The 17,491-nt window shown below is 34.3% G+C and overlaps 1 protein-coding gene across 1 annotated transcript in view; it reads right to left on the bottom strand.

Annotated features, from left to right (window-relative positions):
* NCAM2 (neural cell adhesion molecule 2) overlaps nucleotides 1–17,491 on the bottom strand; it is a 156,073-nt gene that overhangs the window by 21,284 nt on the left and 117,298 nt on the right. The window contains exon 15 of the mRNA XM_009327895.1: nucleotides 16,508–16,688. Coding sequence (XP_009326170.1) covers nucleotides 16,508–16,688 — 181 coding nt within the window. The remainder of the gene's footprint in view (nucleotides 1–16,507; nucleotides 16,689–17,491) is intronic.

Genomic DNA, 17,491 nt, shown 5'->3' with positions numbered 1-17,491 from the left:
AGATTGACATAGGTATTGAAAACATACACTTATATGTGGTTTCAGTACTGCTATTACATAAAAGGATAAATTATTTTAATTGCATTATTTAGGAGAATTCAAAATCGCACTGTGCACATACCACAGAGACCTGAGAGATTTTTGCATCTTTATACTGGATTACAGCTGTTACCAGAGTGCTGTAGTCAGGAGACCTGAAAAAAGGTCGAACTATGTTGGGATTGTATTTGAATTGATAAAATACTTCAGGTTTGACAGCACTTTCTTTTGCTGTGTGCAAACACAACAGTTTTGAGAAGTATTACTTGGAATAATATTTCAAATGTATAATTATTCTATAGCATTAGCTACAAAAAGAGAAGTTTAATATTACGAATGCTGCCAGTATATGGTGCATGTTTTTACTTTAAGTAGTTACACTGGTACAACTGAAAGCGTCAGCAGAATTGTACTTGGTATAAGTGTGTCATGTACCAATATGGTTTCTCCCAGTATTAAAACATCTGCCTTTTGGGATACAACTGTTTCAAGCAGGCAGATTAAATCAGTATGGATCAAGTGCTCAGACTGTGTATTTATACAGACATTTCAGACACTTGCTCCATTAGTGGAGTAGCATGGCGGCCACCTAATATGAACCAAACTAAAAATTGAGGAATCTTAGTTTTAATGATTTGTTGTTGTTGTTTGGGTTTTTTTGTGGGGTTTTTTAATATTCACTATTGGATAAAACACTGAGGTTTACTGTTGAAACAAAAATATTGATACAGTATTAAAAAATCTCTTCAGTCACAAAATACATAATGTAGATAATACAAGAAAAACAGCATTTATCAGTAATAAAGAAAATACAGATAGAAATGCTTTAAGTCAGTTTTCTTTATTACAAAAATGAAGACAGAAGTTGCATAAACTAAAATGAACTTCGAACAACAGATGAAAGACGCACAAAGTTACATACATTTCTTGACACTATGTTTGGAAAGATGTTGACGGACATTACATTTACACTATGCACACATTCTTCAGGGAGAAAGCAGAGAGATGACAGCAAGTACCGCATGCATAAAAGAAATCAGTGGAGCAAAATGGTAGTGAAACATGAATGAGATGAAAAAAAATATGCCATTGTTTCACAAATTAAAATTAACTACTTTAAATCCAGATTTTTTTCTTGCCTTTCATACTGTTTTTGAAAACAGAAATTTAAAGAAACTGCAGTGCTTGCAATATTTTTCACAGAAATAGTTTTTAGTACATTGCATATATTTTCAAATGTAATTCTGTCGGAAACATACACTCAGTAAGATTTACTTTGCTTGTATTAGAGCTCACTTAACATATATTCTAATTAAAATGATATGAAAATAAAATATTCACTAGAAATTGCCTCTACAAAAATGTTAAACATGTAAAATAAATATACAGAACTATTAATATCATACAACATAATGGGACTATGGTGGCAAGATTTACTACTACAGTTTCTCAGGACTTTAGAACATATAAAAATGAACAAAAATGGACATTCCTACCTCAGTTGCTTGACCTAATTCTTGTAAAACATCTAAACTTAACATAGCTCTCAAGCATACAGCTTCCATACAGCTACTGTTTCTAAACGAGCAAAGTTGGTAGATTCTCTACACTTCATATTTGACACCATTTGCTTTATTAGGAAGTTGCCATTGGCATTACAAGGAATAGCATTTTCCCTGTGAGTTTCCATCACTTATACATTAAGCCTGATAAACGTGTACCAAAGGAAAACTGAAGATTCCTTACATGCCTGGAGAAATGGGATGGATGAAGTACAATGTGATAAGCTCCAATGAGCTCTAGATGTAGCAAAGATTTCAGTGATGTCATTATAGACCTCAGAAGCTACACTTGTCCTGATATTGTTCAAACTACTTCCTAAGAGGTTTTTTTCCTTTTCTCCTAAAATTCCTGAAAAAATGAGCAATTAGAAATCATCAACATACTGGACATTGGATCGAAGATTGGAGACTATTAGTACAATCACAAATTGTATATGAGTCTCCATTACCTCTTTTAAAAAAATAAAATTGTTTTGTTAGGCTTAATTAGTTAACTTCACATTTGCATACACATGTGAGTGGAGCTATTGAATTTAGTAAATGAGGTTTGCATGCTGGAAAGATAATACATAGTAAGGCCCAGGAATCTAACTGAGTATTGGTCATATGGTTACTTAAGTAATTAAACCACTATATCTGTTTATCTTTAAAATATCTATTTTTTCATATGCACATTATATTTTTTACATTAGTGCTTGGCCTTATACTTCCATCACAAAATTAACTGGAATGCTATTTTGTTGCTTGATAATAGTGTGTTTTGTACGCCTCATAAAACCACACAGATGGATATATTTTATTCCCAATGTATGCACTATATGTGTCTTTTTCTGGGCCATATTTTTCCTATTTAGCTCGACAGCAATTTATATTCTAATAACCCTACTGTAATAAATGAAGGATCATATCTGAAGTTGTACTATGTAAATACTTGGATTCATGAATAATTTGTAAATGTTAGGAACTTGTCAAAACTCTGGAAGCAAGAAAGACAACAAGTAAAATCGGATTAGGAAAGAAGTCAGCCTTAGACTCAAAAGGTTGTAAATCCGAACATTTTAAAAATACTGTTCCTTAGAGATATACTGCTATATCACAGAATAATCATTACCCTTTTTAAGTTTCTGTGCCACCAACTTGGATTTAAGGCATAAGTTCAGTGTAGAATATTTTAGGATTTCAGTCTTACATACAGTTGAATATTAGCATTTCAAAATATGTGACAATGTTGAAAAAATGGTAACATTTTACACTGTCAATCATAAGACCTAAAATCCCTTTTACAATTACTACATTTAAAGGAACAAATTTACTTATCTAACATTTGAGTACTAATGACAGCAGAATATGAAATTCGATTTGTGAAGACATATTTATCATTTTAATACAGTTTAAACTACAATTTTAAAGCTGTTCAGTCTATACCTACCAATTATAATTTAATTTGCAAATGTCTCTTTTCACTTTTTCCTCATTCTCATCTGTAGGAAGACAAGATTTTAAAATCTTCTGTCTTCCCACAGACTGTACAAATTATTGTAAAATAATCTTGCTCTCATTGTTTTTAAAGATAGAATTATGAAACATTCTTAAAGAGAAATACAAACAAAACTGTATTAGTTATTCATCTCAGGAGATACATGACAACCCAAGGACATTATTCTCTTCCTCTTTTTCTTTCTCATTACAGAGGTTTTGGGACACTGCCCAGAACTGTCTGGCTCTGCTGTCACAGAATCCCTATAATATTGGCTTAACTCATCCTCTTTGGACTTTGATGGGAAGAGTAGGGCCAAAAGAAAAGCATCATATTCAAAGTACCTGATAACCTCAAAATGCATAATGCAGAAGAATATCAATTGGAGAAGACCTAAAATTTCTCTCATTTAACAGGGGAAACTTATGTAGTTTCCAGCTGAAGCTACTGTCAGTTGGAAAAAAGATAAGTGATCCAAATTTGTCTCTTTATCCCACTGGCATTGTGACACTGAGGATAAAAGCCAACTTGTCATTTATAATGTATATTTAGCTTCTAAAATTTCTCAAGGCTTTTCATTAGCTCTTTTACAATATGTTTCGAGAGTTCACAGTCGATCACTCTCTGTGCCCTAATTCCTATCTCATCTGCTTATATACTTACCTGCAGTGTTAGAATGACTTGCTAAGATAACAAATTTATAACTGGTAAAGAGTACTTCAAATGTCTAACCAGAGTAGGAAAATGATTTAGAAATTTTCATTTTTCTACTTTTATACATACCTGTAGTAGTCTCCTGTCTTGCTTTATTAAAAAAGTAAGAACAGAGACAAGTATATGACAGGTAAAATATGTAAGAAAATGTTTAGTAGAACAGCTTTAGGGTTTCAAATTTTAGGAAATTAGGAAAATGCTGAAAAATAAGGAAATACCAGTATCGGACTGTCTGTGTAACCTTAATGAGACCTTATTTTATGTTTCATTCTATGAGATCACCTAAGTTTTACTCAAGACCTTTTAATCCAGTGGCAGGTGCTCACTCGTGATTGTATCTGCAATTTGGTTTTATTATTCAGAACAACACTCTATCTCTCTTGTGTCCACAACAGAAAATTCTGTTTCCTTATATGCATCCAGTCCCAATCTTACAATGGGATCAGAATGCAGGAGGGATGTGCCTGCAGACAACAGCCTCTCGAAAGAATTTGATGTTCCCCTGGTCCAACAAGGACCTCTGGTGTTTGTGCACCACTGTGCTCCTGCAAACTGAGAAAAAGCTCCCGGGAGCAGATCATGGTGTGCTTGTGCTGAAGCACACTCAGTGGAGATCAAACTATTTGCTGTTGATCAGTTTTGAACTGAGATTTTCAGAGGCTTCTAATGAGGCCAGACTTGGGCAGGGTTGGTTTTTTTCCCCTCAGGAATACAAGCAGCATCTACTTACTACATATTTGCCAGATGTCAGTTCCCTGATTGTAAGTAGAGATGTACTTGCAGTTTTTTTGTTTTGTTTTGTTACCACAGGAAAAAAAGTGACAATAATGACAACAACAAACATTTTCACTATCTGGATTTTAGAAATGGTTAGGAAAAAAAAAAAAGCCTCTTGCAAAAGTTCCTGCCCAAGGTTATTCTTCCCCTAAGAAATATTTAGCATAAGCAATAGCACTTGTCAGAGTTATACTCAATTGAAAATGTGTTCTCACATCTGAAAGTTTTTGATAACTAGCAATTCCAAATCCTCTGTATCACAGTTAAAGAGAAAAGTTTCATTAAAAATGATAGCTTGAAGTTAAGATCCCTATCCTTCATTAATTATTGCCTGTAGGTTCAATAAGCACTTAAGCATTAAACAAATAAATAGTGTTTGTTATAAGAATAACACTTATAAAACTAAATAACAAAGTCAATGCATATATTCACATTGTTTGTGGATGGAAAAATAGGCTTTCACTGAACTGACTGTGGGAACCCAAAGTTTTGACTCGTACAAAATTAGAATAGAAATTCTATTTCTTCACCATACTATGCCAGGCACATGTCAATGTAATTCATTTCAAATTAATGGCACGGCATTAGGTTAAAGTGATAGAACATAGTGGCAAGGGCCATGGATGAAATAGTGGCCCCACGTAACACAGTGAGAGATTTTCTACAGATCACAATGAAGCCAACATTTTTAGAATAGCATTTGCTTTAATTCCAGCTACTGCATTATATTAAATACATAATTTTTTTTAAAAGTATTTCTGTCAATAAATTAAGTCTTCAGATTTACACACATGCATTCTGAAGACATCTTACTTGTGACATAGGCCAGTTTTCTAAAATGATTGTTAGTTGTTTTAGATGACAAGAGGTTTTATTAATGATGTTTTAAAGTAAAGACTTCCAAGAATAAACCGAAACTGGCAAAACTGACCATAATCACTATTTCTAAGAAATAAGAATATTCCTTACATGGGTGAAGATACATAAAACCTTAAATTTCACCAACTAATTTCACAGTTATAAGATAATGGTATTAAACCCCAAAAGAAATTAACTATAAGGGGGGAAAAAAATCAACATATACTGTTAATTTATTATCTTTGTTAAGTTTAGTAACAATTTGAAGGGAAGTATCTTAAAATACATATTTAATTCTGCCTTAGCTCTAAAGTGCATTGCTTTCTTGCATTATTCTGTATGCAACAGAGGAATGAACCATAAACTTAGTCAAGTACATAAATTCTAAAATCAACTATATGCAGTAAAATGTCTACGTGGACTCTTACTCAATGAGCTTTTTTCTGAGGTTTTGTATACATTGTTCTAGTTGCAGTTTGTAAGGCATTCTTTTAACGTGTAAAATAGGGAAAACTACTTTTCCTGTTCTTTAATAAAGGTCAAAATTGAGCCCCCTGGAGCTTCAAGTCCAACAAATGCCATGAAATGGAATGTGGCACCATTACAGTCAGAAGAAATGAGGCTGGTGGCAGGGACCTATTTTATGTGCTGAGGCATGGCTGTAGAGAGGCACAGAAAAAGTACATGAAATTAAATATTATGAACTAAAACAATTCATAGATTATAAATGAGGGAAGAAATGTTTGTTAAAATCCACTAGAAAGTACAAAACATCTCTGTATTAAGCGTAAAGTTTTAAGTACGTCATGGAAGAAGCTAGTATAAGCACAACTTTGTGAAAAGGATTAATACAGAATCAAAATGCTCTCATGAAAGACCAATTGATGGTGTACCTGCAAAGCCATGCGACTCACAATGGTAAGGTCTATGCATAGATTTCTTATAATCAAAATATAGTTGAGAAAACAGAATCAAATCACATTGATCAAATTCAATAAGTCACATTCTCCAAGTTCTGTCAGACAGAAGAGCCAAGCATCATCTGTTGAATTTGTCACAGAACTTACAAGGTTTCCAAAAAGCCAGATGAAGAATTTTGCATGCACAGACTGAAGTAATTACACTATTTAGGATCTTAACTATGAATGGAAACTTTAGAAGAGCTATAGAAAAGTACAATTTTTTATACAGGTCTGTGTTTATTTTCCTGTAAATATAAAATTAAGAGGGAAAGGAAGAAAACATATAGCTTGCCTTATCAACAGCATCAAAACATGCACCAGAAACTTATGACTACAATGAAAGAGAAACCAGCAGCATTCAGCTGCAGGGACTGGCCTCCATTTTCATGTCTAGTAGCTTCACAGCATCTATCTGTGTGGATAAGAATTGTTACAGAAAATCAAGAATGTGAAAAAGAAGTAAATTCGAGAAAAAAGTGAAAAAGTTGATAAAACATGAGAAGTAAAGTATCAAAAAGAAAGAAGTGATAGTGGGAAAGAAAAAAGAGAAAAAATAATAAATTTAATATTTACATTGTGCCAAAGACAACCACTTGAAAGACATTACTCTAATAGAAACATCAATTTATGATTAAAGTGTGGATGAAATGGTAACCATTGAAGTGCTCCGGACAAATCTGGAAAATAAAGTACTCAAACCATAGAAAAGGTGTACCTTAATAGCAGCAACATGTGGTTCTCCACAGCAGCCAAAGTGGTAAACACTTTGGTCTAACTTTAAAACAAATTATTTAAGCACTTAACCTGGAGCACGTGACCAACTCTCGTTTCTCCTCAAGATTCAAAACTATTCAGCCAAGTCCAACCTAAATACAATCTTTCATGTGTCTTTCATGTTGGAGGTACTTGGAAATCAGGAAACTACAACACAACATTTATCAGAAATAGCGAATATTTCTCTTTGTTGAATATATTATTTGCTGAAGCAACAACAAACACCAGCCCATAGGCTGAAAGAAGAAACTCTTAAAAAAGTGAATAATTACATAAAAAGAAGATTCTGATCATGTATGGGGATAAAGAAGAGAGAAACTTGTTTAGCTGTTTCTTCTTGCTAATAAGTTTATCTTGTTCCTGAATTATCATAGGAGTCCAGAATGGACGACTGTCAAAACTGGCATCAATAATACCCACATAAGTCCACTTGAAATATGAATGACCAATGCAATTAGCACAGGCAGTTGGGTAATTAGATATTGACTTCAATATTAGGGTGGGAACAAAACAAAGTTGCTTTTCAAAACATGCAACTTCTTAGATATTCAAGTCCTCACAGTATGTCTGCATGCAATCCAGTGCAATATATGAAGTTTGCATATACATTTTCTACTAATATTTATATTGGATGTTCACTTTTTGGCAGATAATACAGTCAAGTTTATGCAATATAATGTATGCTTAAACATCTTAATCTCCTTGAGTGGATATTAATTTTTTTTTCAGCTACAGTGACACAGTAATTATATGGATAGTGACTAATACCAGTGTTAGGCTACTGTTTCAAAAGAGACTTCAAAAGAAACTGAAATGTAGAAAATCTTGTGTAGTATGAATAATAACCTTGGTTACAATTTACTTACTTTAAAAAGTGGATTTTAAGAAATTGTAATGGAAGTAGATGAAAACTGTTAAGACCCCCATTTTTCATTTAAACTACATTATATCAGTCCCTTATTATAATTATTTAAGCTTTAAAAGAATTTATTTAAGGTTAAAATCAGTGTAGAAGACGATCTGTGACATCTTAGCACAAATGTATTGGGGTATGTCTCTTACTCTAGAGAGCTCACACTCTGAAGAGAGAAAGGCAAGTGGTGGATAAATCATTATCTCTTTCCACAAATATATGATAAAGACACGTAGAATTTAAGCACTACCCAAAATCAAAGGATTTTTAGGTTTTAAGATTTGAATCTTTTAGGGTTTTTTGCAATGCATCTCAAATTTAGCTTAAATCACAGAGCTGTTGTTTTGTAAATATGTTCTGGTGGGAAACTTGCCTTCGGGAAATGGATGCATAATGTTTAAGCAATGCATTATCCTTTTATAACACAAATGTCCCTGTTCTTGCACAAATATGCGTCTGAGTGTAGGTAACTATTAAGTATAAAAATATTAAGTAGAAAAGACAGCAATATAAATAAACTAAGAGCTATTATGGACTTTACCCCATCCTCACACATATTTCTACTGTGGTATTTTCAATGATACACATTTTTAAAGAAATTATGACTGTTCAAGCTGTTCAAAATTCACAACCAGTTCTTTTTATTAAGACTTAAATAGTTTGGTCCTTATATTAATAGTAAAAAAATCTTTGACACATTAAATTTCCACAGTTATTTTAATAACACAGCTTTTAAATATTTTTAGAGAATATCTCTAACAATTTAATCTTTTTAATTGGCACTTAGGGTTTTTTTAATTATAAAGCAACATAATGCTAGCAATTACTTATAACAAATATTCTTGGCGAATAAGAGTATCATACTTCCAAAGTGTGGCCTAGCACTTCAACATTCAACATCTATGATGATTTTCTTTTTTTCTCATAGCATTCAAGAAGATAAGGAAACTTAAATTCACAAGATAAAAAAAAAGAAATTAAATTCCTTTTGATACAGAAGTTCTGTGAATATAGAGTAGTTCTTTGACTATTATTTGTTTTTTCTAGCATTCTACTGTTTTTCTAGTATTCAGTGATAGTTAATTTCTGTGATAGCTGTACTGTAAGAATTACGTTTTATAATTTTTTTTTTTTTTGCCTATGAACATCTCCGATGGTACTGATAGTGTAAGACCTTTTCTCTTTCTTTCTGATTCATATCAGATAAGTTCTATCAATATTAATAAGTGATTTCTACCCCTTTTCATGTAAAAACCGTTAGTCTCTGCAGGGAATGGAGCAAACACAGCTGGTTTTAGCCTTCAGCAAAAACATGCCCTATCACTTACAACAATGTTCATCTCCAGGATTTGATGAGAAATGGCTCTTACTCAGCAAATTCTAGTACTAGTTTGCAAAACAAAAGCAAATAAGTTTTGTGGGGGCTATCATCTTTCTGAAGTTTTGGATGTTAATTTATCTGATTAGTGTGATTCTTACCAACACCTATTCTCAAAGCATAAGATCTGAAAGACACATTTAATCTCTTCTCTCTACCCTCTTCAGAACTTCAGAAAATAATAAAATTATTCTTCCAATACAGCAATACATGCTGAAGACTTTGCTTTACACTTTTAGCTCAGAATTATGATCTGAACAAAAGTCACACAAAAGTCTTCATTTTCAAGTTCTGATTTTGGAATAATATCCTTCAGCCTATGAGAAAATGGTACAGGTAAATTCACAAGGGTAATGCTGCAGCTCTTCCTTGCCTTGGGAATACGATCAGAGCTGCCAGGAGAGTAACATCCTCACGGCTTTCCTTTTTGACTACTGCATTTTGTTCTTCATTTTAGATTTAACTAAAAACCTAACTAGTCAAAGCTGTAGAGATAGACTGAGGAGTCTTGTAATGCACAACGTTGTACAAAAGAGGTACCCATTATGGTCTTAAAATTTCTGATCCTTGGAGTGGAAATTTTGCCTTTGGAAATATCTTCAAACTCCTTCTGTGCTTTTCTTTTTCTTTCTTGGTTTAAATTTATTGTTGCTATCCAAGCTGGTGCAAGGATCAAGGGTCAGAAAGTTGCAACTATTCTTTCCAAATGATTCTAATTGTTAAAAGTGGGTAAATTTCTAATACAGTATTTTTCTTACTGAGCTACAAAAAATTTTATTTCTAACCTCAAATACCTATTTTAAAAAAGTTTACAGGAATGTATTAGTTTTGAAGCCTCTGTTCTCTGGCAAATTTAGTGAAATTGTCAACTGCATTCAAAAGTTATCACAAGACAGAAATTGATGGATGTTTGTGCAGGTATACATACACACATACATGGACAGGCAGCGTGGTCACAAGCCATAGGTTGAAAATCAGGCCAAAATGTTATTCCTGAAGAATCAGTGCACAATATAATTCTACAGTCTTTTTCTGGAGATTTAAACAGGCAATTTAAAAGCCGCAAGCAATGACTTTCAGTCCTGGCTCAAGTAGCTACTGGCAGCCTTTCTAGCTTTTTCTATGGAAAGATACTACAAAAGAAGATGACTACAAATCCCCGCGATTCTCCTAATTTAACTTCTAATGATGCAACATAACTTTTCCTAGAACTAAGAATAAGTACCAGAAGCCAACTGTTGACATTAGCCCATAGCTAACTCTGCCTCAGAATGTGGCCTTGTTCCGAAATAACACATTGTACCTGGAAAGGGCTTCTCTTCAACTGAGCTACATATGATCACTAATGACTAATTTTGGTTACCAGCAGTTCTGCAAAATGCTCAAGAGGGAATATCTACAGTCTTTTCCTTGTTCATTACCTACAGAATTATTGGCTAAAGTTAAAAACCCAGACAGTTTATGTCTGCAAAAGCACATGGGTTACTGATTGCGTACTGAGACAAAAAATACCACAAATATAACTGAAAGCCAACCTGGTCTGAAGAATGGTGGTGTTGCTATTGAAGTGAAAGTGATGAAGGAAGAAATTTGGCTTGGTTTTATGGGAAGAAGAGCTGTAAATAGAAACCTAAAAAATAAACATAACAGAGATATCGTTGCCTTTGGAAATCTAAGGACCTGGACACATGAGGAAATTCTGGAGCAAGGATCAAGTTAGGGAATACTTAAGAAAACTGGACATACATAAGTCCATGGGATCTGATGGGATGTACCCACGAGCACTGAGGGACCTGTCATTACAAGGCCATTCTCAATAATCTTTGAATTATGCAGATTGGGAGAGGTGCCCGAGGATGGGGGGAAGCAAATGTCACTTCTGTTTTTAGAAGGGGTAGGAAGAAGGCTTGGGGATCTACAGGTCAGTCAGCCTCACCTCAATCCCTGGGAAGGTGATGGAGACACTAATCCTGGCAACTGTTTCCAGGCACATGAAGAACTATTCCATCAGAAGCAGACAGGCAAAGGTCATGCTTGACCAACCTGGTAACCTTCTATGATGAAATGACTGGCTTGGTAGATGAGGGGAGAGCTGTGGATATTGTCTGCATTGACTTCAGTAAGGCTTTCAACACTGTCTCCCGTAAGAGAGTAAGATCCTCATAGAGAAGTTGTTGATGTACGGGCTGGATAAGCAGGCAGTGAGGTGGAATTAAAAACTGGCCGAATGGCCGGGCCCAGAGAGTGCTGATCAATGGCATGAAGTCTAGTTGGAGGCCAGTGACTAGCAGTGTACCCCAGGGATCAATACTGGGTCCAATCCTGTTCAGCATCATCAATGATTTGGGTGATGGGGCAGAGCACACCCTCAGCAACTTTGCTGATGACACAAATCTCAGAGGAGTGGCTGATACGCCAGATGGTTGTGCTGCCATCCAGAAGGATCTCGACAGGCTGGATAAATGGGCTGATAGGAACCTCATGAAGTTCAACAAGGGGAAGTGCAAAGTCTTGCCCCTGGGGAGGAACACCCCTAGTCACCAGTATATGGCTGGGGGCCACCCAGCTGGAGTCGGGGTCCTGGTAGACACTGAGTTGAACATAAGCCAGCAATGTGCTCTTGCGGCAAGGAAGGCTAATGGTAATGACAGCAGAGGCCTTGGTCGTGCAAGCATGCTCTTATGTGATACCCTGACCTTGAGGCTTGGTTGTAATCAGGTAAAATCTAATTTCAAATATATCTGAAATTGTTTGAAATCTAAGGAAAATGCTTCAAAGGACACACACCATAGTTATGGTAAGTCAACAAATGTTATGTACTTTTGTGGTGGGGTACAGAACAAGAATGAGGAAGGCTGCTTTTTGGCTTCTGTTAGCTGATGCATGGTCAGGGTCAAGTCAACCCTTCTGGAGAAAAGGGAGGTTATGCCTCCCTTCAGAGCAAAGCAGACTGTGCCCCGGGGAGTCTTTTGCAGCCTATGGGTCAGGGTTGAAAGGATGTGGGAGACAAGGAGAGCACCTGCAGCAAGAGAGTCTGCTGTTTGGCAGCAAGACATGACAGGAACAAACACCTACCGCAGCTACACAGATAGGATCATAGAGAATTTATTTCTACCTAAAAAAAGTAAATGAATTGCTTGACTGAGAGCAAAATTAAAGAAAAGGACTCACCCTGAGAGAAAACTGTGGGCATCAGGGAGACTTATTTCTATTTTTCTGTACTTAGTCATTTTCAGTCTCTGGATTAAAAAGTTCATTATCCTAGCTTCTGTTCTAATAAAACACTGTTTATATAGTCCAAAAGCCCTATTTTGTTTATGTAAGACATCATAAAACATACATACACAAATTCAAATATATTTATATGTACACATACTTGTAGCATTGATAGGAGCTATTTTTATTTTTCATTCATTTTGACACCACTGGAGATCCTAAAGCTGCATTTTTGTCAAAACTACTGATAAAAATCATGTTTGGCATGAAAATTATCATCTTTGCTACTAGTGATGACGAGAGAAAATACCACATATTAGATTGTCCCTCTTTGCCTATCACTATATGATTTTAAGCACTGGTGACAGGCATGCATTAAAAAAAAAGTAAATGAGATGCACAAGACATTAAAACTTTTCCAGGAATATTAATAAAAAAATATTCCAACAGTTCATGCAGTATTGGAAGTTAAAAAACCCCAAAACAACCACATTGCAAAGTGAGAAAAATAGGTCTAAGGGCTTCTTATTATCCCCAAATGCTTTTCTCATTTTCCCACTATTGCACCAAGTTATTAATTTATAATGAAGAAGAAAAAACTTATGATAAAACACAACTTGCAGCCATTTTTAATATATCTACTGGCCTTCCAGAGAAACAGCACTGACTGGATAAAAGCCTTTGGAAGACGGCACCTGCATAGATCTTCTGCCACTAATTTCTGAAAATATATCTAACACTTGCATAAAGTATCCTCTTTTTAACACCTCCCATTTAATCTTCTTTTAAAATTCATTTAATATAAAACTGTAGATGTGTTTTTAGGTTGCAATAGTAATGGTTCAGAATGACAGCTGATTTGGACACTTTTGTACCAGCTGCACAGTACAAAGACAGGATCTCTACCTCTGTCCTGCCGAGAAAGAGTAAATGGACCCATACAAATGCGCTGTAGTGTCGGCTCTGGAAGCTGATGGAGTTCGGCTGTTCCCAGCAGTGACACCTAGTCAGAGCAAGAATAAGCAAGCTCCTTCTGCAGGAATCTGAATCAAAGTTTTATTTCTTGTGACAGCTCCCATTTCTCTGGTAAGCTCCCATTGAAGGACAACAAATGTACCCTTGCCTCCATCTCTCTCCAGTTCTCTGATTAATTGCATTGGCTTGCACGTATTTTCACTAGAATAGTATGTTAGGTGTAGTTAACCATCATGATACTTAGGGGAACCCAAAATTCTCTTGGGATAAGTAATATCCATGAGATTGCATGCATAGGATCTACAGATATCTTGGTTTTTAATTACATTTAGAGCAAGACAGTTCAGCTGAAGTGACATAGATCTGGGCACATACAGATGAAAACATTCAGGAGTCTTAGAAACTTTTCTAATAATTACATGAATAATCAGGAAGGGAATCTCAGTCGTCAGAAGCAGCTAAGTGAGCACAGGACAGGTGATGCAGATTTCATTCAAATGTCTAATTTCATTCTAATGTCTGTCTAATTTCATTCTTGTTGCCTATGCCCTTCTTTGGACCTAGCTGTAGATGCCTAGCTGCAAATACCTAAGCCTCAAAGCAGACAAACAGTGCATTATCCAAGTTGATTAACTGGTATCAGAAAGAATTATTCTGCTTGAAGTTAAGCACTTTATACATATTATCTATCAAATTTTAAAAGAGTAGGTTCATACTTTTGCAACAATGTTACATATATATAAATTATATTGAAATAATATCATGCCATTTCAAAACAAGGTAACCGTACTGACTCATGAATATGAACATTAATGTTCCACTGACTGTAAGTGTCTTTTGACATACTTTTAAAAATCGCCTACAGAATGTTCTTATGATGGGAATTTCACACTCTTTTCAAGCTTTGCAAAAACAGTTGTCAAGGAAACTAATTAGTTCCACAACCATAATTGCAATAATGATTCATATAAAGAAGACCTGATGTTAAATAGTGTAACAGACTTCTTACAACTACTTAGAGGTTATGGGAGAGCACTGAAAGGAAAAAGCCCCTAAATACCTATAAAACTGTGTTCAGAGAAAAATGTTCTATCTATCTTCTGAAACCAAATTACCTAAGCTGCTTTTTACTTGAATGTCTAGAGACCATCTACGTTTTCATTTACGCAGGTATATCACGTTTCTCTGAGTTACAGCAGCTGTGGCAATAATATGGAATACTTCAAATAATTATAATAGGTTAAAGTTAGTTTGCATTGCAAAATAAGTAAGATTTGTGTTTCAAATATACAAAATTGAAAAATGGCTTATCCCTTCAATTTACCTAAATAAGGTTTTATTTATTTTTCTACTTGATAAATATTTTTATTTCCTTGGACAATAAGCTTTTCTACATTTCTTTTTCCCTTTTCTTTTTCGTTCATGTAGTGAAATTTTATTTCTGAATGATGGCAATCACAAGTCACTATCTGTTTAAAAACAAGTACACAGAACCTACTGAGGCCCTGAATTTCAATCAAGATGCAAATCAACTCTCACTACTGCAATTCAAGTGCATAAAACAAATATTTGTACTAGAACTGGATCTGAACCTATTAATGAATTACAAATGCCTATTCCTTTCTATAAATGCAAGTAACGATACTTCTGATATCAACAAATTGCTCTGGAATATTACAAAATGTTGCAGACATCTTGAGATAACTTCCCTGAAAATATATTTGAAGAAAACTTTCAATAGACAGAAAAATAATTAGTCAGTTATTTCAAACTTTTCCAGTAACACAGTAGTCTGACTCATTCAAACTCCTTGCCTCTTTACTAAGATCAATGCTAGTCAGATGCTCAGACTGAAACACAGGTATTGATATGGTTTACATTTTAATATATTGGCCATTATATTTATTTGGCAAGATTTTAACTTGATTCTAATACCCTAATTGTTTAATATATAGCATAAAGAAAATACTATGTTAGAGGATTTAGCACCTGATTTTAAAATGGTAATGATGACACTGATCTGATTTGGAATTTATTATTAAAGATAACAGATCATAATTTAGATAAAAAGTTCAAAATCTCTTCCTCATAGCATTTGCTTTATAAAAATTAAAATTGCCCATAATATATCAGAAATTACCATCATATTTTTGGTTTATTCTGAATGAAATAATTTTGCACTGTTGCACCAAAATATAACTTTACGTTGGGAAGCATTAAAAATTGATAAATTAGTTACTGAAACACACTCACTCTTAAATACTATACAGTTTTCCTTAAAAAAAATTCCAAACCTTCCTATTTACATACTTAAAAATATGAACAACATTTCTATAGATTTCAAAGCTTGTAAATAGGCCTAATAGAAGGCTGTATGCTCACCATGTTAGGGTGAACCAGTAAGACGGTATTTAAACAAGACTATTTGAAGCCTTATCCTCATCAGACACTAAAATAAATATCTTTATTGCATGTGTATCTTGAAGCACATGTACAGATACTTTGAGTTGGACTGAAATCAAGAATTCTAACAACTAAGTTGCTTAAAACAGACAAATAGGCAGTACAAGGCAACTTAAAAATGTATAACAGGTGTATCTTAAATACTATATTTCTTGTTAACTGTCATCTGGGTTGAAGATTCAATATTTGTTCTGTACTTACAAATGACTGTATTACTAAGAGAAAAGTAGGAAACGGGGTCCCATTTAAGGGTCTTGAATCGAGTCTTTGCTGATAATAGAGTATGGGGTTTCAGGCTTTGTCAGTTAAAGAAGACTTCAGTTATGTTCAACTACACGCATTAGTGTACTACAAGTAGAAAACAATTCATAGAGAGAAAACACTCTAAAATTAACTTACCTGTAATAATGTTGGGCTTTGGTGGCATGCTGAATTCATACAATGTTGGTTCAGAATAACCCAGTCTGTTGGCAGCTGTAATTTGTACTTCGTAACCCATGGTCCACTGAAGATGCTCTAAGATGATGTGGTCTTTACTACCCTGCACTTTTTTCTCTAGCCACTGGTCTTCCTTATCTTTCTGTAAAGATGCAAATATTAGTTTAAATTCTCAAAACCTCTTGTATTATTTGTCTAAACTGTGTGTCTACATGATGCACAAAAAATATGGAGTATCATTTACAGAGGTTATGAACATTCAACTAATCTAATTTTGGAGTTCTGAGTACTCGGGCTTTCTGTAATTTTGACCACTCCTAATCATGTTTCCACAATGCAGATTTAGCGATTTTGCAGGCAATCACTTTTAACCTTTTGGCTTCGATTTATACTTTGCTCAAATACTAATGTTTATCTTGGGGAACAGCAGGATAATTATTTGCAAATACTGCTAAGAATAAATGCTGGAAAAGGTTTATTTTATATAGATGTTTCAATTACATTTTGATCAATGTTCTTTAAAAGAAACTTGCCATTAAACCCAAACTTGAACTGTTCATGAATGCAAGCTGTCCTTGTATCATACATTAGTTATATAATGAAAATGTACACTAACTGTTGCAATATGTGGTACTATAGTAACATTTTTGCAAACCAGGTTTTACGCAACAATATAAACACCTTTGAGAAAGTATGCAGTCCTGTGTCTACACTGGTGAAAGGATACATGTAAATCATTTAGATGGTGTTCTAGAGAAAAAAAGGGTTCTCATAATTCAGGTAATTATCTAAGACACCTATACAAAGGGAGCAAATGAGGACTTCAGTTGCAATCTTAATTCTGGCATTTCATAAATGTGGAGTGCTTACCTTTGCAATCACTCCTTTTAGTGCATCATATATTAAATTATACAAATGAGAATTACAAAATAACTAATAGGTAAA

Source organism: Pygoscelis adeliae, unplaced genomic scaffold (genome assembly GCF_000699105.1).
Source record: "Pygoscelis adeliae isolate BGI_AS28 unplaced genomic scaffold, ASM69910v1 Scaffold14, whole genome shotgun sequence".
Classification (NCBI taxonomy): Eukaryota; Metazoa; Chordata; class Aves; order Sphenisciformes; family Spheniscidae; genus Pygoscelis; species Pygoscelis adeliae.
Note: the sequence above shows the minus strand (reverse complement) of the source record. Positions and strands in the feature narration are given on the sequence as shown.